Source organism: Eschrichtius robustus, chromosome 9 (genome assembly GCF_028021215.1).
Source record: "Eschrichtius robustus isolate mEscRob2 chromosome 9, mEscRob2.pri, whole genome shotgun sequence".
In the NCBI taxonomy this organism is placed as follows: domain Eukaryota; kingdom Metazoa; phylum Chordata; class Mammalia; order Artiodactyla; family Eschrichtiidae; genus Eschrichtius; species Eschrichtius robustus.
The window spans coordinates 34736279-34759126 of record NC_090832.1 but is presented as its reverse complement, the minus strand read 5'-3'; the positions used below and the strand labels follow the sequence as shown (position 1 = coordinate 34759126).

At 35.3% G+C, this 22848-nt stretch overlaps 1 protein-coding gene across 4 annotated transcripts in view; it reads right to left on the bottom strand.

Annotated features, from left to right (window-relative positions):
• The window catches only part of PTPRK (protein tyrosine phosphatase receptor type K), a 554818-nt gene that overhangs the window by 230647 nt on the left and 301323 nt on the right, over positions 1-22848 (bottom strand). For all 4 annotated transcript variants that reach the window (XM_068551059.1, XM_068551061.1, XM_068551060.1 and 1 more), the window contains exon 6: positions 18979-19153. In XM_068551059.1, the coding sequence (XP_068407160.1) occupies positions 18979-19153 (175 nt within the window). The remainder of the gene's footprint in view (positions 1-18978; positions 19154-22848) is intronic.

The window sequence follows — 22848 nt, the reverse complement described above, 5'->3', positions numbered from 1 at the left end:
CAAAGAATCTTGTAAACAGTACCTCTATCAGTGAACTTAAGATAATTAGGTATTGGGTAAGGAAGCCTACTATTTTAAGTATTATAAAAAGGAGGAAAAAGTATCATGCTTCTTTGGTATTAATTTTTGTAAAATGACACACTTAAAAAAGTAGATAGCTGAGAGATCTCCCTGTTGTACCTGAAGGATACCATTTCTTGTTCCAAAACCATACACTTATATTTTTAAATGTATGTCTATGTCCACGTTTGGGTTTTAAATTAAGAATCTGACATTGGGCAAAGGTCAAGAAAGTTATTTTGGAAATTAACCATAGAGCTATACCAGATGTATTACTCCTGTAAGGCATAATGTTATGTTTAAAATGTATAGGCACTAATTTGTGCCTGTTTATTTTTCATCTTGCTTCAAAAGTTATTTAATTTTAACATATAAATGCAAACTATGTTAAATGGATACTTTACTGATTGTAAATTCATATTCTCTTCCTTATGAAATCAAATGTCAATTAGGTGATAAGGAAGAAGTCAAAGGTCAAGCCTATGTACTCTATGCCATGGTGCCAGGTGTGGGATACGGGCAGAATGGCTAGGGAAAAAAATACTAGTTTCTGTGATTACAGGCAGAATGGCTAGGGGAAAAAAATATTAGTTTTTGTGATTATCACAGTACTATAGATAACACACAGGAAAATTTAAAAAAAAAAACATAAAATAACATAGTTACTGTGGTGATTTGAAAACACGGCCACAAATTTTTTGAAAACCCTCCTTTTGAGAGGTTGCATCCATGTCTGTCTTCTTGAGTCTGGGTGATATTGGACCTGCCTAAATATATAGAACACAGTGGAAGTGGTGGAATGAGACTTGAGGCTAGGTCACAAGAGACCACGCAGCTTCCCCTCTGTTCAATGGAATCTGGACTATTTGCTCTTGGAGCCCTGAGCCACCACGTTAAAAGTTCAGTTAGCTGGTGGAGTTATTCCAGTCCAGGTGTCAGACATGTGCATGAAGAAGTTTCTAGATGATTCTCACCTCCAGGAGTCTGAGTCACCTTCAGCTGTTCAATTTGAGTATTCCTGGCTGAGGATGCAAACATCCTGCGACAGGAAAAACCCACCCCTGTTGTGCGTTTCTGAATTTCTGGTTCCCAGAAGCTGTGAGCATTATAAAATGGTTATTGTTTTATGCCAGTAAGTTTTGGGGTATTTTATTATGCAGCAGTAGATAAATGGAAAATTATGTCTTATTAAGAGGTTGAAGGAAAACTCTGGTGAAAGTTGCAAATTTCTTAACATAAAAGTACTGCTCTTCCATGATCTGTCCCCTGCTTACCTGTCCAGCCTCACGTCTTACCGCTCTCCAATTCCAATCGCATGTTCATATATAACAACTTGTATTTTCTATGGGAAAATTTTCTTTTGTGTTCATCTACCTTCACCATTTATATGCTGCCTGAAGTGCTCTTTTACCATTTATAGACCTAGCAAAACTCCCAGCTCATTTATCACTGCCTCTGAGAAGGCTTCCTCAGCACACGCTCTCTAGCCTGAAATAAATGTACCTTTTCTTGTAAGAGATTCATTTATATTTTTCTCTCTCTCTCTTTAGTTATCGAGCTCCTTAAAGACAAACATTTTATATTGTCTTTAAGTCTGTGACTTCAGACTTCAGTGCTTAGCACATTAGGCAATCGATGATTGTTGAATAAATGCATTTATGAACAAAGGACAGAATGAACATAAAAAGGTAATTTAAGGTAGGATAATATCTAGTGTTGGTGAGGACATGGAACAACTAGAACTTTCAAGCTGAAAGGTGGAGTATATATTGATACAGTAAATTCAAAAACCGCTATACCTACTGAAGCTGAACCTAAGCATATGCTATTACCTAGCAATTCCACTTCCAGGTAGATGCTCCCCCAAAATGAGTATAACTGTTCCTTAAAAGTCAAATGCCTATCATCAGTAAAATGCATAAATTGTAGCACATTCACAAGATAGAATATTTTACAACTATGATGTCAAATGATCTACAGATACATACAACAATATGAATGAATTTCACAATGCTGGAGAGAGAAGCCAGATGAAAGAGTATAAACTGTAGAATTCCATTTACCTAAGTTATTTATTACTATTAGAAACCAGGGACAATCGTTACTCTGGAGCAGTTGGGTTAGTGACTGCAGGCGAGTGACGGGGGCTTCTGGGTTGCTGGTAATATTCTATTTTTTGATGTGGATTCTGGGTATATTTAGTTTGTGAAAATTCATCAAGCCATACATTTATCAAGCTATATATTCAATGCACAATTTTCTGCATATCTACACTCTACTTAAATAAGAAATTAAAAAATAAGTAAAGAGAAAGGTGGCTCTGTATCTAATTGGTCCCAGACTCCTGCCCAGAAACCCCCATGTCACCACACACACACACACACACATACACATACACACACACACACACACACACACACACACAACTCAACACAATACAATTAGAATCTCATCCTGAGATTTGAAATTTAAAGTCACTATTTATGGCAAAAATCTAATTAGGTCAAAATTTCTCTTGAAAATTCCTGAATCACTCACAAAGACTAGTTTATGTCTTTTTCCTTATATACATCATTGTACCAGCTCTTTTGGCTTGTAAAATGTAAGAATCTCTGAGTTCAAAAGAAACAAGAGGTATGTTTATCTGCAAAAGTTTAGGCATTAAAATCTTTCTGCTTTTAAGAGGAGTCAAGTTCATCTTGGAGGGAGCAGTTGAGTTCTATAGTCACCTTTGTACAATAAAACGTATTATGTGGTGACTACATTATATACAAGCATCAAGTGAACTTTTTCTGCTTTTAACTATACGTTCTTGAGAATTACTTATTTGAATTCATCTATATATGATATACTACTTTTACACAGTTCACACATTTCCCATAGCATCTCTCTATTGAAATTTACTGTTACTTAACATTATTCTGGAATCATGCTAATTTTAGGTCATTAGTGTCTTGACGTTATTTGAACTTCGATTGCATTGTCACTGTTAGTTCAAAGAAAAACTCTGTGAGCCCATCTCATAGCATCTCTCTGGATTTTTACTCAGCAAACACAGAAATGGAGCTACCCTGCAAGTGAATAATTCAAAAAAGAGAATCTGGCTCCTGATTTGACTTTCAATGTGAAGAGCTACTCAGAGCACATCCCTACCTTGAATATAAAAATAGAGTAAGTGGAGGAGAAAACTTCCTCCAGAGCATACATTAAAAGTTTTCTAAGTCCTACTTCACCAAGCTAAAAATGATAAGATGATAGAGGTAGTCTATAAAGAAAGAAATTTTTAAAAATATGAACGAGACTAAGAGTCTGAGATTTTCATCTGACTTGATCAAAGATGACTAGACCAAAGAAAAACCCACCTTGCTGAGTGCCATCCAGGAAGCTGCCTGAAGTTTTTAATATTCTTATGAAATTAAGGATAAGAGCTGATGGACTTTCTTTTACTACCAAGCACTGTACCCTCAGAAAGAGGACAGGCTATTGAATTTTGAATAATTTATTTTTTCCACAATCAAGGAAGCTTTAAAATCCAGAGAATCTTATTAGAGATGTAAAATATTTCCAAAGTTTTGTACAACTACAGAGGCAGTTCATAATTCTTGATGTAAAATCCAAGAAGAATGTTCAGGGAAGAGGGGAAGAAGAATGCAGAAGGAATATCAGAATAGTTTCCTAGCTTTTCATAAACCACAGATGTGCAAGATTCTGCCTAGATTCTAACAAAGCCCTCCTAGGCTTGCTGAAATCTAGGTTGAGTGAGCATGTACAATTTGACATGTGAACATGAATGCACACAAATGTTTATGTTAGTACATCAGAATCTAGGATAGGGATATGTGTGGTGGTCACAGTTTTTAAAATACTCTGTATTTGATTTTAAAAGTGTCATACATTCCCTGTTCTTCTGTTGAGAATCACTGGTATAAAATGATAGGTTATAGGTATCACACTACTTATCAGGGCAGGATGCAGTTAAAAACAGTAGTCAAGCAGTATAGCACATGGCATAGCATAGTGTTGCCACGGTGAGGTGAAAACAGTATGAGCTCTGGAGTTAGACTGGGGTTACAATCTGGGGTCAGCCCCTAAAGGCCATCTGATCTGAGCAACTTTACCAATCAGCCTCAGGTTCCCTATGGGTAAAATGCGTATGTTAAAAGTTGTTAAGGGCTTCCCTGGTGGTGCAGTGGTTGAGAATCTGCCTGCCAATGCAGGGGACACGGGTTCGAGCCCTGGTCTGGGAAGATCCCACATGCCGCGGAGCAACTGGGCCCGTGAGCCACAACTACTGAGCCTGAGCGTCTGGAGCCTCTGCTCCGCAACAAGAGAGGCCGCGATAGTGAGAGGCCCGCGCACCACAATGAAGAGTGGCTCTCACTCGCCGCAACTGGAGAAAGCCCTCACACAGAAACGAAGACCCAACACAGCCAAAAATAAACATAATAAATAAATAATAAATAAAAATTAAAAAAAAAAGTTGTTAATATGAAATTAGAGAAATAATGCATGTAAGCCATATATCACAGCACCTGACACATTGTAAAATTACTGTGCTTTAATTACAGGTTATACTGAATATTTATATTCTGATTTATTAAATTTACATTCACCTAGAAAGAAGAATAAATGGCTTACCCATGTTCACCATCCCCTTTTACTTCAACCAGTTACTAAAATAAGCTTATGAGTTGGTGCTAAGCTACACTGACTACCAGCATAAAAGGAAAGTGAAGTAATTTCAGGCACAAAAATTCAAGAGGAGAAACAAATCCCTAGGGACATGCTCTCCTTATTGACATATTTCAGTCAAAAGAAAAGTCACATTTACAGATAACTTTTTAATTTCCATGTACTTCTTATTAACTACATCTGGAATTGTTATTTTTTAGTTGGAAATTAAAAGGAGAGGCATAAACAGAAGTTTTATTGGTTTCTTGGACCATCATGGGAAAAAAACTAGAAAAGAGAAAGGGATTATAGTATTATCATGCACACAGAAGAAGTATAATAATATGTTATAATTTAAAGACTTAGATATCCCCATAGCTACATATAGAATTATAAGACCCTAAAGATCATGTGTCTTAGTTATTTTTATTAGTAAAAATTACAATGATCAGCCTATGGTCACTGCTCAAAAATGTTAATCAAATCAATGAGTAAATTGGAGTTTTTAATGTTTATAGTAAAATAATATTTTTGTTATTTAAAGTGAATTGAAAAGAAGTGAGAGAGAAAGAATAGAAGTCTGATGATATTTGAAACAAACTCTATTTTATTTTAGTATTTCAGAGAAATTCTCTTATAGGAATCAAATAAAACACACACATTCAGCAAGAAGGTATAGTTCTAACACCCAGCAGAAAGAAATGTGCTGCTAATGACAAAAGGTATTCATAAAAACAGTTTCAGTTGTATCCTGCACTGTTGCTAAGTCATACAATCAAGGCATTGGCAACAACAGAACACTTTATTTTCAGTATCAAAAGAAGATTATCAGTATCAGTTGGTTAAACCCATTGTAGATAAACAAGATAGTACTTTAAAAATAGAGGCAAGTAAAGCAAGAAAAGAGAAAATTTAAAGTGTTGGAGAATTTTAAAAAATAATTGTGATAAACTTCTTATAAGTATCTTAAGAATAGTTTCATGTAACACCATAGGCTCAAGATGATGAAAGGTCACTAATATATTGCCAAACACATTTTTATGGGATAAATTCAATTATAATTGCTGTGACTATGCCAGCCACAATTTAGACATAGAATCCAATTATCCATTTCATTTTCATTTATACCTCATGGGCTAGATCATTTATCATGTTTCATGATAATGATCAGAAGACACATGGAAAGTGATTTCTGGAGGTAACAAATTACCTACCATATTAGCATAGCTTATAAGATCCCGTTAACAACTACTATGCATAAATATGAGGTAATTAAATTTACAATGTCAGGAGTGTTTGATATTCTACTTGCTTCCTTCAGAGCTGCCAAAAATCTGGGTTGCTAAATGCAGCAAAACCATTTGGTTGCAAATCAGGAATCATTATGCCGCAGAACTGCAACAGGTAGCTGGTATGCTGTGGCTCAAGAGGCTGAGATGGATATTTCATCATCTGGTATTATTACTTCTTGCCACCAAACCATCCATCATTGCTGCACAGACAGCTTGAAACGATAGTCCTGGACCCTCACATTACTGCTCCTTGAACTCTGTCTCATCCATCTTTTGCATCATTCTTGATTCACAGCTAAGTACCCTCTCCCAGCTGCAAAACCAAGTGTGAACCTGTAATGCCTTTAACCTACAGTGCCTCTCTAATAGTAATTGAATTCTCTTTATTACAGAGCCACAGTTCAGAAAAGAATACCAATGCTTACTGATGCCGAAAGATGATTTTTAAAAAATCCAAGATACAGAATTCCAATAATTGTAGGAAAATACATTATTTTGTTTTGTTTTGTTTTGCAAGTTAGGCTTCAGAATTGCATTAGTATTTCTACTTGAATATTTATTCATAAGACTCAGAAACACAAACAGATATAGACAGATATAGATGCCTCTGAGTGCAAAAGCACACACGCCAGAAAGAAAAGATAGCCTATGATATGTACATAAATGCAATACTTTAATCTGAAAACTATTAATCAGAGTTTCAAATATACTTATTAGTAAAAATCAGAACTTTAATGTACTTAGTAGGTTGAAACTGCAAGATGTGTTTTCATCCTTGACACAATGCAAACAAAAGACAAGGATTAAAAGTTAAATGCAAGAATATTTGTCAAAACTGCCTTTTAAAATAAATCTCTCACCTACCCATTCTTTTCCTTCCTCACTGAATGCTAAGAGAACCTTCAAAAATGATACCAGTTACACAGTGGTTGGTGTACCATAAACTATCCAAGACTAAAAGGTTTTAATTCTGCTCCATCTGAATGCTGTTATAAAAGTTTAATAAATCAAAATGATCAAAATGTTCCCAGTGGCAGATTGGGATTCGGTTTCCAATTCAAATTCTCTTTAATATACAGCTCCGCTGACATCTTGCATTTCCACCATCCATGTTGAATCCCAAACACCCCGCTTTTCATCATTGTGATGCATCAGCCAGTCTGGTCATGGTAACTACTTTTTAACAATCCTGCACAATACAAAGAAATGTCAAACCTGGTGGGGGGGTTTAACATAGAACAATTATGGCAGGTGGGAACTCTTTATCTATCCTTAAGTAAATATTTTTAAATGACCCGCTGCAGTGAATGACATTCTTTGAGGATTGAGAAATGCTGTTGGACAAAAGTCTTAGAAAGAAAACCTCCCCCCTTCCAATGCTTTAAAAAATTGATGTAAGAAAAAGACATGTCTAGGAGCATGGGGGGCACTCAAATTCTGAAGAGCTGAGAAAGTGAAGTCTTTGGAGAGCTTGCTTTGTTTCTATGAAGTAAAAAGTTTTTACAGAGAACAGGAAAAAGATTTCCACTTAACAGATAGTCTCAAATCCAACCAGGAATCTACATCAAGCAGCAGGGGAAAAAACGTTTACACGTGATATATCTCACATGTGTTTTTATATATGAATAATGTCAGGAATAAAGACAGACATTATATTTAATCATGTCAGGGTTCTCTTTCTAAATTTTCCATTTAACTGCATACATCTGCTTTTATCCTAAGTTTAACAACATGAAAAATTCTGATGATATTGGCTAAAGACAATGAAATGGAAGATTACAAAATACGAAGAATTTCTATACACTATCCATTGTTTAATTTATCTTGTGTTGAATCCCCGTTTAATAACCTTCAACTAGTTGAAGCCTTTCCCACGTGCCTAAAGATTTAAAACCTGTCTCTCCAGTACCCCAATCAAGAGTTTACAACTAAAATTACCATCTATACTCTCAAATAAGTTCTTCTACAGGCCTTCCAAATTTTTGTCCATAATACCATATTTCACCTAGTATCCCAGGCTGACTATTCTTTCCCCTGTCGTTTCACAATATTCTTAACAATATCTCCACCATTATCTCTCAACCTTGACTTGCCCTTTCCATCACAATCCCCCTCAAGGATGCCTTACCATCTCAAGTTTTTAAGATTTTTAGAGTCCCCTAAACTTACTCCCTGCAAACTCATCATTCTCCAAATCATCTCTCATCCTAGTTCTCTGAGACAGATATGAATACATGAGTAACCTACCGCAAAACTCCCAAAAGTTCCCAGATCAAATGACATAATAATTTATATTCCTTAGTCTGGCATTCAAATTGCTCCACAGTTAGGCCTCTACCCGTCCATCAATGGTAAGATGAAACATTGCCTCTTCCTCAGCTCATTCCCTGACCACTAAAGTCAAGGATGAAGCTGTTCTCCTCTGTTCTACACATGAAGACCATGTCATTGATATGGCACTTTACAATCTATGCTATTTTTTGAATTATTTGATTATATCTGCTGGGTATTGGCCATGGTGCTGGCTATAGAAATACAATAGTAAACAAGCAAAAAGGAAGAGTCCTTGACTTAGTCAATCTAGTGGTGGAGGCAGATGTTAGGAATGCAGTAATATACTGAAGACTTGTGAAGATGCACTGCAGACAGAAAACACCTAGGCCCTAAGGTTGAAGACAGCATAGCACGTTAAAGCAAGTGACAGAAGGCCAGTTTTGCTAGAGTTTGGTGAGCAAGGGAGAATCTGGACTGGAGAGGTGGGCAGAGCCAGATGATGATGGGCCTTAGAGATTGCGATGAGACATCTGGGATTGATACTGCATGAACAAGAAGCCATGAGAATGGGAAGAGCACACACTGACTTACTTTGTGTGATATAGTCAGTCTGTCTACTATTGTGTGAAGACTGACCCGGAGGAGGCAAGTGCTGATGTGGGGAGACCAGTGAGCACTTTTAGTGAAGTAAAAAGCTCACAGATATAGAGAATAAACTAGTGGTTACCAGTGGGGAGTGGGGAGAGGGAAAGATAGGGGTATGGGATTAAGAGATACAAACCACTATGTATAAAATAAATAAGCAACAAGGATATATTGTACTGCACAGGGAAATATAGCCGTTATTTTGTAATAACTTTAAATGGAGTATAATCTATAAAAATATTGAATCACTATGTTGTACACCTGAAACTAATATAATATTATTAATCAATTATACGTCAATAAAAAATAAAGAAATAAAGTATCGGCACAAAAAATTTTCTTAATTTAAAAAAAGTAAAAAGTACAGTAAAAAGAAGATGGTGATATGGATAAAAGCAATGGCATTAAAGGTAAAGAAAGTGCTAAGCACCCAAAGGATATGTAATAAAATTTGGAAAATTAAAGAAGCAGTCAAATAACATTCATATTTCTATCTGCTGTATTTCACCCAACAATGTGAGTGTATTTGAGACCACTGTCTTGTACAAATATTTGTTCTGCACATAGTAATGGTAGGCATTACATAAAGATCTTTTGAAAACTTAGAGCTAAATAACTCTGGAGAAAAAAATTGTAAAACAAAATCAATGAATTTTCTTCTGTACTAGAAAATAACTATCATTTGGCCTTTAGGTATTTTGGGAAGAAATGAGAGAAGTCCGAATGAGATAAGAATGTGAAATTATACATGTATTTGAGGGAACGAAGAAAGTTCAGGTGGAGGAAACAGCAAGTGTAACAGCCCTAAGGCAGGAGTATGCTTGGAAGAGTCAGTATGCTTGCTGTGGATTAAGGAAGGCAGTGAGTGATAGGAAATAAGTTTTGAGTGGTACCCAGGGCATATTTCATTTAAAGCCTTTTGGACCAGGAAAGTGCTGTAATTTTTCTTTTTCCTTAATGTGAAGGAAAGTCACTGGAGGGAGTAACATGGTAACATGAGAATAGCAATGGTTTCTTCCATATGCATATGAAGAGGACAGAAAATGCCAGTGGCAATTAGGAAGATGTAAATAACCATGTGGGTAAAATTTCTTTCTAACAAGCATACAGGTTCATTCATTTGCAGTTTCTTTGTTGCCTTAACACAAGAACAGATTCTATGCCATTGTAACTGAATCTGATTTCGAATTGCACAACACTGCAGAAAAGACAACAAAATATGTTCTTGGTGTAGGGGTCAGAAAGCAGGAAATGGAGAGCAAAACAAAGTTATCTTCCAAATTATATCCTAAAGTTAAATGTAATCCTGTCCATATAGCCCATAAGAGATCAGACCACCTCTGTAGGCCACTTCTCTAAAAACAAACATCAGAGCTAAGAGAAAGCTGTATAAGGAGAGGTTCTTATGGATTTATATACTGAGAAAAGCTGCACATACACTCCCAAAATTATTTAACCTCTGTCCAGTCCTTAGTCTCCAAATCCTCACTGTTAACACTAAAATGGTACAATTTTTTTTTCTTTTTTATAAAAACTAGTAACTATGAACTAAATAAAATCCATGCTGAGGACTAACAAAACATAAATGTTTACCTGTACTTATTTGTGTTGACCTTACAATTGTTTTTATTTCTTACTAGACTAAATGTTTCTCAGAAAAGGAAATAACATGATTTATATTAACCCAGCTGGAAAGAAAAGTGCTTTCTACGGTAATATGATAGACTTTGTTGAACAAGTTGGTTTTGACTGATTTACCTAATATTTAACTTCTACCTAACATTTCATGAGTGTTTTCTGTTTCTGTGTATTTCCTAATTTGTACTTAGTAAGTCAAGTTCCTGATGCCATTTTACTAGTAAGCAGAATGTGTATTAGCTAGCTTTTAAAAAGATGTGAACATCTAACTGGCAAATAGTTTATGTTAACTACAAAAAGCTAAACACTGAAATTCACCCGTCAGTCATACACTGGTTGGGAAGCCTGCTATTATCGACTCTCTAAGAAGATGAAGTGGTGGGAAAGTGGAAGAAACTCAAGTCATGTCCCACCACAATACTTATACCACCATCTATACACATTGTACCACTGAACACTATGAATTATCTCTCTGACTTGATGACTGATTTCAATCTGTCAGCTATAGAGCTTCTGTTTATAATGGTATAAGACTCTATAGTACAACATTATTTACCAAAATAGTGCTTAATAAATTTGTTAAATACCCATTGGTATATTTTCTTTTTTTTTTTTTTTCTTTTTTTTGGTATATTTTCTATTTGTTAGGGGATCTTATTTTTTCCCTCCTATGGAATTAAAAATGTGACCAAAATCAAAGTCAAAACTCTGTCAAAATATTCAAGAATTCTACATTTTCCTATACAATTAATTAAATTATAAATTGCTTGAGAGCTGAAACTATGTCTGAGGTTTCTTTGTAATTTCCTGGTGTCTATTACTTACCATTTTAAATACTCAATAAAGGCTGCTAGCTGATTTTTCAATGAAATTACAAATTGACTTCATTGCTTCCTTTTTGGTTTGGGGTAGGTAAGAGAAAGAAAAAGAATGAGCAGGGAGGGGAATATAAATCAGTTAGTCCCAAACTGTTAGTCTGGGAAGTTGATATATATCCTTTAGAACAAACGAACGCAAATTACATTTATCACAAACCCCAAGAGAACAGAATTAAGAGGCTCAGAGGAAAATATAGTGCTCTGAAATCAAATTCCCTAGAGTTCAACAGAAAGAATTATTCGGCATGCAAATCATTCTGCTTCCTCTTTGATCTTTCTCAAATTCTTAAGAAGAAAGCTTCAACAAAAGCAAAATCCCCAAAGACACACTCCAAAAAAACAGTGACCAGCAATTCAACTGCTAAACATTAGGTAGAGCTCTACGCGTGACTCACCAATGCAAACACACTCAGAAATCCTTTGGGAAAGAACTCTCATTGCATTTCCATTTTTAAAACAAACAAGAAAATAAATAGCATGAAAATAACCACTCGGGCAAGACAAGTGCTACACTCTACCATTTTCATCAAGTAGCATAAGGAAACTCAGAGGAGGAGAAAATTAATAGCAAAAAGTATTTGTAATAATGGTACACAAAAGTGGATAGAACAGAGTTTCAGTAATAATATACTATCTGAAATAAGGACCTCCAGTATCCTTTTGCTCATTTAGAATTTAAAAATGTACCAGACATCTTGTACCTTGAATCACCTGAATTACAAGTAGCTACTATGGATGAGAAGAGAATCCAAATGTTCCTTTTATCATACTCAAAGGTAGCAATGTAACATTTTTAGATATGCAACATTTGGGATCTCCATATTTGAAACATTTGGTATCCCCTGACTGACTGCAGGTGCTTTCCTAGCGACGTGGGGGCAGTTGGGGGAAATTTGTATGTGGTTTATCCATGCATTCTTAGACTTTTATTATAGTTCAGATTTTATAAAACATAAATGTTTAAATTGAATTCTCCAAGATAACTCTAAATTTCCTGTCAAGTTGACTAGTTTTCACAATGGAAGCAAAGAAAAGGGATCTTCAAGTCACCATTAAGAAAAAGGACCTTTATATGAATTCAAGAGTCTGGCAGCTGTGCTATGAAAACTAGTTAAAAATCAAGTGTGTGGTATTAAGCAGAATGCTGAAGGACTCAAGCTAGAAATTCCATGGCTTTTCACCACCAACTAACGAAAGTATTAATATGTCATGTTTTCCACTTCCCAAATGTCCTTGCTTCTAATATAAAAATACTAAAATGAGACCGTCAGATCTGATTTTTAACTGATATACGCAAAAAAAATATAGAATACAACATATTAGTTAAATCAAGATTGTTTTTCAAGTGAGAAGAAAATTCATGCTAAACAAAAAGTCACCCTCCCTAGTTCATATGAGAAGGAAAGCGACAGGTTCAGACCCTACAAAAAACAACTGCCATCATCTTTTCCTGTATGCCAGCAATCTTCCCTCCATCTGTAGGTAAGGGCGGAATGCGGTTCATAATCCATTCCCTGTATCTTTTTGGGTCAGACCCACGCTCTGACTTCAACTACATTTTATTTATCGTCTTCACGTAAAAAAATGTGCTAGGTGCTGTACCAAGCAAAGATGAACTAGACATACTCTAATGGAACATAAACTACACCCTTCTGCCACATTACCAAGTTCCGAACTCTGCATGTCCTTCAAGGTAAAGTTGTACCTTCTTCTTTTTTTTTTTTTCTATTTTTTTTTTAAACATCTTTATTGAAGTATAATTGCCTTACAATGGTGTGTTAGCTTCTGCTTTATAACAAAGTGAATCAGTTATACATATACAATATGTTCCCATATCTCTTCCCTCTTGCATCTCCCTCCCTCCCACCCTCCCCATCCCACCCTTCTAGGTGGTCACAAAGCACCGAGCTGATCTCCCTGTGCTATGCGGCTGCTTCCCACTAGCTATCTATTTTACATTTGGTAATGTATATATGTCCATGACACTCTCTCACCCTGTCACATCTCACCCCACCCCTTCCCCATATCCTCAAGTCCATTCTCTAGTAGGTCTGTGTCTTTATTCCCGTCTTGCCACTAGGTTCTTCATGGCCTTTTTTTCTTTTTTCCTTAGATTCCGTATATATGTGTTAGCATACTGTATTTGTTTTTCTCTTTCTGACTTACTTCACTCTGTATGACAGACTCTAACTCCATCCACCTCATTACAAATACCTCCATTTCATTTCTTTTTATGGCTGAGTAATATTCCATTGTATATATGTGCCACATCTTCTTTTTTTTTTTTTTAAACATCTTTATTGAAGTATAATTGCCTTACAATGGTGTGTTAGCTTCTGCTTTATAACAAAGTGAATCAGTTATACATATACAATATGTTCCCATTTCTCTTCCCTCTTGCATCTCCCTCCCTCCCACCCTCCCCATCCCACCCCTCTAGGTGGTCAAAAAGCACCGAGCTGATCTCCCTGTGCTATGCGGCTGCTTCCCACTAGTTATCTATTTTACATTTGGTAGTGTATATATGTCCATGACACTCTCTTACCCTGTCACATCTCACCCCACCCCCTCCCCATATCCTCAAGTCCATTCTCTAGTAGGTCTGTGTCTTTATTCCCGTCTTGCCACTAGGTTCTTCATGGCCTTTTTTTTTTTTTTTTTTTTTTTCCTTAGATTCCGTATATATGTGTTAGCATACTGTATTTGTTTTTCTCTTTCTGACTTACTTCACTTTGTATGACAGACTCTAACTCCATCCACCTCATTACAAATACCTCCATTTCATTTCTTTTTATGGCTGAGTAATATTCCATTGTATATATGTGCCACATCTTCTTTATCCATTCATCTGTCGATGGACATTTAGGTTGCTTCCATGTCCTGGCTATTGTAAATAGAGCTGCAATGAACATTTTGGTACATGACTCTTTTTGAACTATGGTTTTCTCAGGGTATATGCCCAGTAGTGGGATTGCTGGAGAAAAGACAGCCGCTTCAATAAGTGGTGCTGGGAAAATTGGAAAGATACATGTAAAAGTATGAAATTAGAACACTCCCTGACACCATGCACAAAAATAAACTCAAAATGGATTAAAGACCTAAGTGTAAGGCCAGACACTATCAAACTCTTAGAGGAAAACACAGGCAGAACACTCTATGACATACATCACAGCAAGATTCTTTTTCACCCAGCACCCAGAGAAATGGAAATAAGAACACAAATAAACAAATGGGACCTAATGAAACTTAAAAGCTTTTGCACAGCAAAGTTGTACCTTCTTTTGAAAAATTTCCTCAATTCCTATTTTACCTGAATAGAATTAATGACTGCCTTTGAATAGCATTGTTATGCTCTGTAGTCCCACTTACAGAAGTTCTCTACTGGTCATTCCAGTTGTCTCTCCATATGCAGCCATGCAATTTTGGATACCTGTGAGAGGTCGTAACCTCTCTATCCCCAAGTGGATGAGACCAAAGAAGTATGTAGCCATATGGTTATCCTATGACCATGAAGAGACACTGGCTTAGGATAAAAACCAAAACTATGAACTGCAGAGTGAGGAACTGGAAAGAACCTGGATCCTTCCTGACTAAATGAACCAACCCTGAAGCCTATCTCTGCACCTTCTAGTTATAAAAGTCAGCAAATACATTTTTATTTTTTACATTAATTTGTATTGTCTTACAAAGGGAAGTACCAACAAGAATCCAAAGTCCTTATGATTTTAAACACCAAAATTTGTTTTACAGGCCCACCTACACTGGTACATATGTTGACATTCACCTCACTTTACAGCTAGAGGTCAGTGGTATTCATTAGGAATAGATAAAAATAGTAACAGAATATGTATGTCTAGAGAATTTTGATAATGGCTAATAGTTGCCACTAAAATTTTAAAGTCCAACCAACAACAAAGACAAACAAAATGCTATGCTTTTCACATTAAAGAACTTCAGAAATGTAATTGGAGTTTCACAGATAAAAATAATTTAAAAAGCACAGCTAACAAATGGGAATGGAAATTGAGTGTCAGTTGTAGCAATCAGAATTATATAGTTCATTGTGGGTCAGTTGGCTAGAAATTTAGTTGGGTCTTTGATGCAGCCAGGTGGAAAAGAAAGGAGAAGACTGAAAATGAGATCAAGATTGAGAATCTATAACATAACTTAGACTACAAAGGTGGTGCTTTTAATCTGAAGCTTGTAAACATCATTTCAACTATTTCACATTTTTTACACTTCCATTTTGTAGAAACATGGAGCAAAATATCTGCTCTTCATCTCATCTCTGTAAAAACTTCTTTGTCAATAAAGATTGGCTTTCACAAACAAAATGTTATCATTACTCAAAACGATCTGGAAGCAAACCTAAAGTCGTGATAAATTCAGCGTACTTTATTTTTTCTTCCTCTGGCTGTGGGAGCACAGGGATCAATACTCTTCAACATGAGAATTTTGCAGTGAAATTTTCATTTGTAACAAACAAATGAAACCATTTGTAGCAACCAAAAAGCCTTAAGCATGCCCTGTCACTTTCAGTTAAGGAGAAAATGCACTAATAAACTCTTACCCTTGGGTCATCTTTGACAACAGGCAATACTATGCCAGATCTTATTAAGGACTATTCATATCACTGCCCCAAAAATTTCCTTTAAAATTACCATCTTTTGTATCCATGTAACAGGATGTCAGCTTTGAAAGTGCCAATGAGAGACAAGACCTGTCACCATAGTTAATTCTCAGCACTACTTCAACACCAGGAGAGCTGACCCTGAAGGGTGTGTTTTGTGGTTAGCAATATTTATTTGGTGGTTATCTGGACAAACAAGAAAATGTATTGCTTTATATTAGTTTTCAAATAAAACACCAAGCAGAGTATCACCTGTAAGTATTAGATACATAACAAACTAAAATATGTTGAAAAGAAAAAGAAAACTGCCAAAACTATCAAAATACGTTTCTAAAATGTTAACACACTCTGGAGAGTACATTCAAAGCGCCGTCATATCTTAAACCAACAGGTACAATATAAAATCTAAAACAAAATATAGGTTAAATGCCAGGACTTTCTTAAAAAATAAAAAAATTTAAAAAGGGAAAGAAAAACAGCCAAAACTTTCTATGAAACTCAAGGAGTATCCTTTTATAAATCTTACTGAAATAATTATTCACTCCACAAGCGACACTCCTAGAATAGCCATAATGGAGTTTCTCCAAGTAAAGAACACCAAGCTTTGATAAAATCTCCTTTTCAGATCAGGTAAACAAGAGGAATCTAGTAATCCAAAATAAATCTCTTTTAAAATAAACAGGCATTAAATGGCTATCTGAAAGAAGGAAATTTATCTTTAAAGAGAACACCTGGATAAAAGCTTCAACTCTGCCTTCTATGAATTGTTGAATACATTGGGGGCCACTCCCTCAAAAAATTTTTATATCTATGTATCTATATCTATTGATATAAGTATATAACAGTAAGTTATTCAAAAGCACTCTAGCTGCACTATTAAAAGCCACCATCTCCTTCAGGGGCTGCACATCGTGCATGCACCTACAAGTACCGTGAAGATACAGTGAGCCTGATGACTCAAGAATACACCCACCTTCCTGTATCCATAGCATCTTAGTCACTCTGAAGATTACACAAGGACACCTTCAGGCTTTTCAAAAGTACCTTCAGGCTCAGGTGAGAAAGATGCAGCAACAGGGCTCACCAAAGATGGATATACAAACATATATGAACATAAGTTAAACTGGCTCTCTATCTAAACACTAGAGTTAAATATTATCATATTTTCTTATTTGTCAATGAATTGGGGCTATGATTTCATGAACTTAAGCAGGTGATATAAGCTAACTCAGGAGCCATGAGAGAAGTTTTATTTATAATAGAGTCCTATCCAATTTACAAAGATGAACTTTTTTTTTTTTTGATGAGCTACAGAATCTCTCATGACAAAAGCATTACAAGTGGCTAATAGCCTTATTTAATAATGTTAATGCGAGATAAAGCTGTGGTGGAAAGGAATGAGCCTGGCACCAGGAGTTAAGAAACATGGAATTAAATTCTGGCTCAGCCAGTTATTAGATCTTTGTGGCTCTGGGCAATTATCAAATAGTCTGAATTTCAATTTTCTTCTAAAAGTACTAAAGGTTAAAGTATTAAAATCAAGTAAATCTTAAAATGAAATAATACATGACATCAAGATACATTTGCTGTCAAGCATTATAAAATATATTAACTTGAATATGGATGTATCTCATTTTCTCCTTCCAGCCTCGAAGCATTGACACATGCTTTGCTCTCTGCTTGCTGGTTCTTCTTTCTCTTACCCCTGCCCCTCACATCCACAACCCTCATCTGGGCAACTTTTTCTCAACTTTCAGATTCTATCTCAAAGAAAGTCATTGACAAAGGCCTTCCCTGATGTCTCTGACAAATCTCAGTCCACTTTAGATGCTTTTGTTAAAATCTGCCAAACTTCTCCTTGAAGAGACTTACATGGTTTATAATTATTTTCATTTGTGTCATAATCAACTGATGCATGATAGCCTATTCAACAAAGCCGCTTTTCCTCTAAATTTTCACCTGGCTGATGTTGTCATTTTTTTAAGGTTTCAGCTCAGTTGTCACGTTCTCAAAGAGGCCTTCCAGATAATCTTAACTAAACTATCAATCCCTGTCATTTTGTGTATTTATTTTTATTCATAACACACACCATGACTTGATACTACATTTTCAACATCTTCCTATATGATGTGCCTAATATACCTCAGTGTTACGCTATATACGGGCAGAGTCTTTGTATTTTACTAACCACTGTATCTCCACAATCTAGAACAGTGGAATATATAGGGACTTAGTCAATTTTCAATGAATGTAATATACATTGAGCACTTGTACTTGTTTTTCCAGTATTCACTAAAGATATGTACTGATATGTCATAATCCCTCACAATTCTTCTGGTAGCCTTAGTACCCCAGTATACTGAGGACCTCTTAGAAAGTCTAATTTTCTAAGATTCCATAGGGGGCCAGAATTAGTGAACATCCACAACTGGGTTTTGATACTGGTAAAATTTATGGGTATACACGGGGATAGAAACTTTGACCTTGACATAATTCACAATGCTTTGAAAAACTAAAGTATCTAGAGAACTATTGTAAACAGGAAAAATCAATCTAAAGTTAAAATGCAAACTAGATGATGGCAATATGGAATAAAGTATTTTTTATGTTTAGCCCTATTAGAGCTTTTAAAAATAGATTCCCTTCGATAGAAATCATTTGTTGAAAACTTGCCTGGCAAACTATACAACTATAAACTTGCCTGACAAACTATACAACTACAGTCTTAATTTGACCTTAAGACATTTTCAGAACTTTTATAATGATATGGTTTTATAGTGACTTGAGATGAAGAGTACTTGATTTAAAAATCGATCCAAATATCTACAAAAGTTGCATTTGTTCTAATGAAGTGATGTCATTTCATGAAGTGAAAGCAATTTTACTTTACCTCTTACAATAAGTTGTGCAAAATTGGACACACCAGAACCTCGTTCTGACTGAGTTACACAGCGATACAAATCCTGGTCGGTTTTTGTCACTTCTTGCAATCTAAAGGAAGCAGCAAATCTTCTGTGATTGATGTTCTTAGTCTGGGCTACTGGTATATCTTCTCCATTTCGCCTCTGTAAACAGAAACCAATCTTTAAAAAACAGGTTCTTAACATTTCCAGAAATCTAAAGCATCTTGGCAACGAACATCTGTGATAAGTTATTCTTGTTTGTTAAAATTAGGCAGAAAATATCTGTGTAGCCCCACAAATTTTTACCATTGTCTTTCAATCAGGAAAGGTATGTAAGTAAACACTGCTATCCTTTAAGGGGTGAAGTGCTGAAACTATATAACAGTAATCTCAGTTTTCCATAAAATTGTTATTAGCCCAGAGTATATGAATTAGCAGGACAGTTAATGGCTCTTTGGCAAATGATCCACTGCCCCTCCCTTCTGCCCGACTCTATATATATAAAGTATTCTTTTCACCCTTATACTATACTGCATGTGCTTAATAGGTTTGTCCCCTTCAGGAGACTGAGACCATGCCCAATGCATCTATGTGTAGCATGCGATCATGACTATAAAATACTAATGAATAATTTAGAGTCAAACCAAAATCTGTACTCTTTGCAAACTTTTATCTCTTTGGCAGTAATGACAGCCAATTTATACCATTTAAAAGAAATAATCAAAGGAACCTAAAAGTTAAAAGCATATCTGTCAACTTTTAAAATGAACTATTGGAAAAACATATTTACAGTATCAGGGTGCCTCACACAAGACCATAAAGGAAATCGTTGAAATATTCAACTATAATAAAATTTCTAACTTCTATATGTTGAAAGACATCATAAATAAAGTGAAAAAAGGAAGCCACAAACTGTAGTAAGATATTTGTCATGAAAATAATCATCAAAAGATAAATAGCCAGGTTATGTAAAATTCATCTACAGTTCAATAAGAAAAAAGACAAACCACCTTTTCTATGTGTGATCACGCAGATATGTACAAGAATGTTGAACTCAGAATCGTTTGTAATAGTTAAGTATGGGAAAGATCCACATATTCCTGAGTGGTGGGTAAATAAACTGAGATTTATCCATTCAGTAAAATTCAACGTGGCAGTTAAACTAAGCAAACTAAAACCAGTAGGGTCCTGGTAAAAAAAAAAAAAAGTTGAACATCTCCTGCATTCCACTGAAATACATGTTTAAATCTAAAAAAAAAAAAAAAACCTTAACAAAAATTAAGATGGGAGACAAAAATGAAAAATGTCAACTTCTATTAAATTAGAGTGGTGGGTATGTTAGTGATCAATTTATCTTTTTTTATAATTGTTTTTGTATGTTTGAAACACTTTGCATTTTTTAAACAGGTAAATAATAAAGGAATCATCTTATTACTTTAATAATTTTTAAAATCCTAAAATCCACTGTACCTTTAACACCCTTCTCCATATCTGAAATGATATATATGTGCAAATTATGTTATACATATGCGTGTGTGTCTGTATATGCATATATACCTAAGGATAAAAAAGTCCCAATTTTGACTAAAGTCAAAATTTTTCACTCATTCAGTGTTTTGTTGACTCTTCTTTCCTGACCCACGTATTCCATGATTTTTGCACCAAGATCCCCTGCTCATTCCCTTGAATAATAATAAAGAGAAAAAGCAGCTTATACTCAAAAGCCCTAAAATATAAATCCCTAAAATCTAGCCTAAATTCTCTTTCCCTATAAACCACATGAACAAACAAACAAACAAAAATTTTACACATGAGAATCTCAAACAGCATTTTTTTCAATTATCATATCATTTGATACCATCTTTCTAATTGGAAGGCAGACCATGACTCAGCACTGTTTATACAGGTACATGCCCTCACCTCATCCTCCCCTAATTCACCCCTCCAGTGGTGCTCTCCATCTTCCATCACCTTTCTCAGTTCTTCCTTTGGCAAGACCATCCAACTCCTGCTGCCCACCTTGTCTTCTAAATCATCTTGCTTGTGCACACACAACACTCACGTCTTTTAACACCATGTCTTTTTCAAAAATCCGTCTTCTCTTGTGAAGAGTTACTAAGTACCCTTAATGTTTCCCTCTGAATAATTATTATTTCATCTTTCCATCTTAATTGACATTCATCTCACAATAACACTTTCCTCCAAACTTTTCTCAAAGGAGGGCACATTTTCTTCTACTTTCTTACCCTTTATCCTGGTTCCTCACTTGCAGGCCACTCTTTCACTATCCCACTCAACAGCCTCTCAACTTCCAGAGTTCCCAGCTTGCCCAAATAGCCTTCCAGTCAGTTATCTATCAGGTCAGATTATCCTCTCCACCATAGTTCTGTGAATATTCTCAGTGATCCCAAAACTCCCTCTGGCCTCAGTGATGCCCAACAGCCTTCGTTACTACCTTGTCCCTGTGCTAAGACAGTTTTCTCAGTCTGAATCACAATTGCCCGTGGCATTGTCTCCTATTGTTTCAATCTTCTGCATTGTCAATGAGACCTTACTTTCTGACCCTTTACTTTTACAAGCAGCCATTTCAGAGATTTTCACTAGCCTGAAAGAATTCTGGATTTTTAAAAACTTTCCATTGTTATACACTGCCAATACAGGATATACACTATTTCTCTGCAACAATTACAAGACCACTACTGACTTTTGCAATCACTCATTTGCCCTCATGAAAAATCTGAATTACCCAACAAGGGAGACCAACAGCTCTTAGATATTCCTAGTTGATGCCCACAGTGCCACGAGCTATGAAATCTAACAACGTCCTCTCTGCCTCAACCTCACATTTCATCAACTTATACATACTCTTCACTTTCCATTCCCACTGAAATTACCATGAATAGTGTCTCAAAAACTCAAAGATCATCATAAAAATGTAATCACCAGCATTTCTATCTTGAATCTCTTCTACAATATATTCTATATATGTCCTTTTACCTTTTTGTGTACTGAAATCATCCTGAAGGTAGGGCTCCAAATCTTGTATTTTTTCTTCCACAGCATCTTATATGTAGTATGTTATCATTATTTAGTGGGTACTCAAGTTCTTTGTTAAAATGAACTAAATTCGCTGATATTTTTAGAGACAAAAGTCATGTAAAACTTCCTTAGTTTTTCATAAATTTTTATAACAAAATATATAAAAATCGTTAATTAAAGTTAATAATAAAAGGAAGCTACAGAAATACAGAACCTCAAGGACATCTAGAGATCATTTATGCCAAGCTCTTTCTGAACTCAGAGATGTTGAGGACCATCAGGAGATCACAAAGTTGATTACATTGTGTTTGTATTTGTGTATATTACTATACTAACATAACTATATATGCTTATATAGGATATACATTGTTTCTATAATTAATGAGCATAGTACACTTAGGTGCTATTTATCTCTTGAAATAAAATAACAATAAAAATAATATAGTCATAATATTCAGATTTTTCTTCAAAAATCATTTAATAAACACCTCCATGTACCTCATACTATATTAGCTGTTACCTTGGTTCTGTCACTGTTCTCTATTACAAACCTTCTGTGATAGTCATTTCCATTTAAAGATTATAAAATCAGAATTCAGAAAGATTAAAAATGCGATACACAGCCTGTTAGTAGCAGGATTAAAACTCAAAACTAGGTTTAAAGACACAAAATCCAGTAGTATTTCCTCTAAAATAAACCAAAGCTGCTTTTTGTTTCATTTGTATCATAGGTACAGTCCAGTGAGTTGATTATTTGTTGTTGAGTCTTGATCAATGCATTGTATCAATGAGAAAATGTAATCTACTATATTAGACAT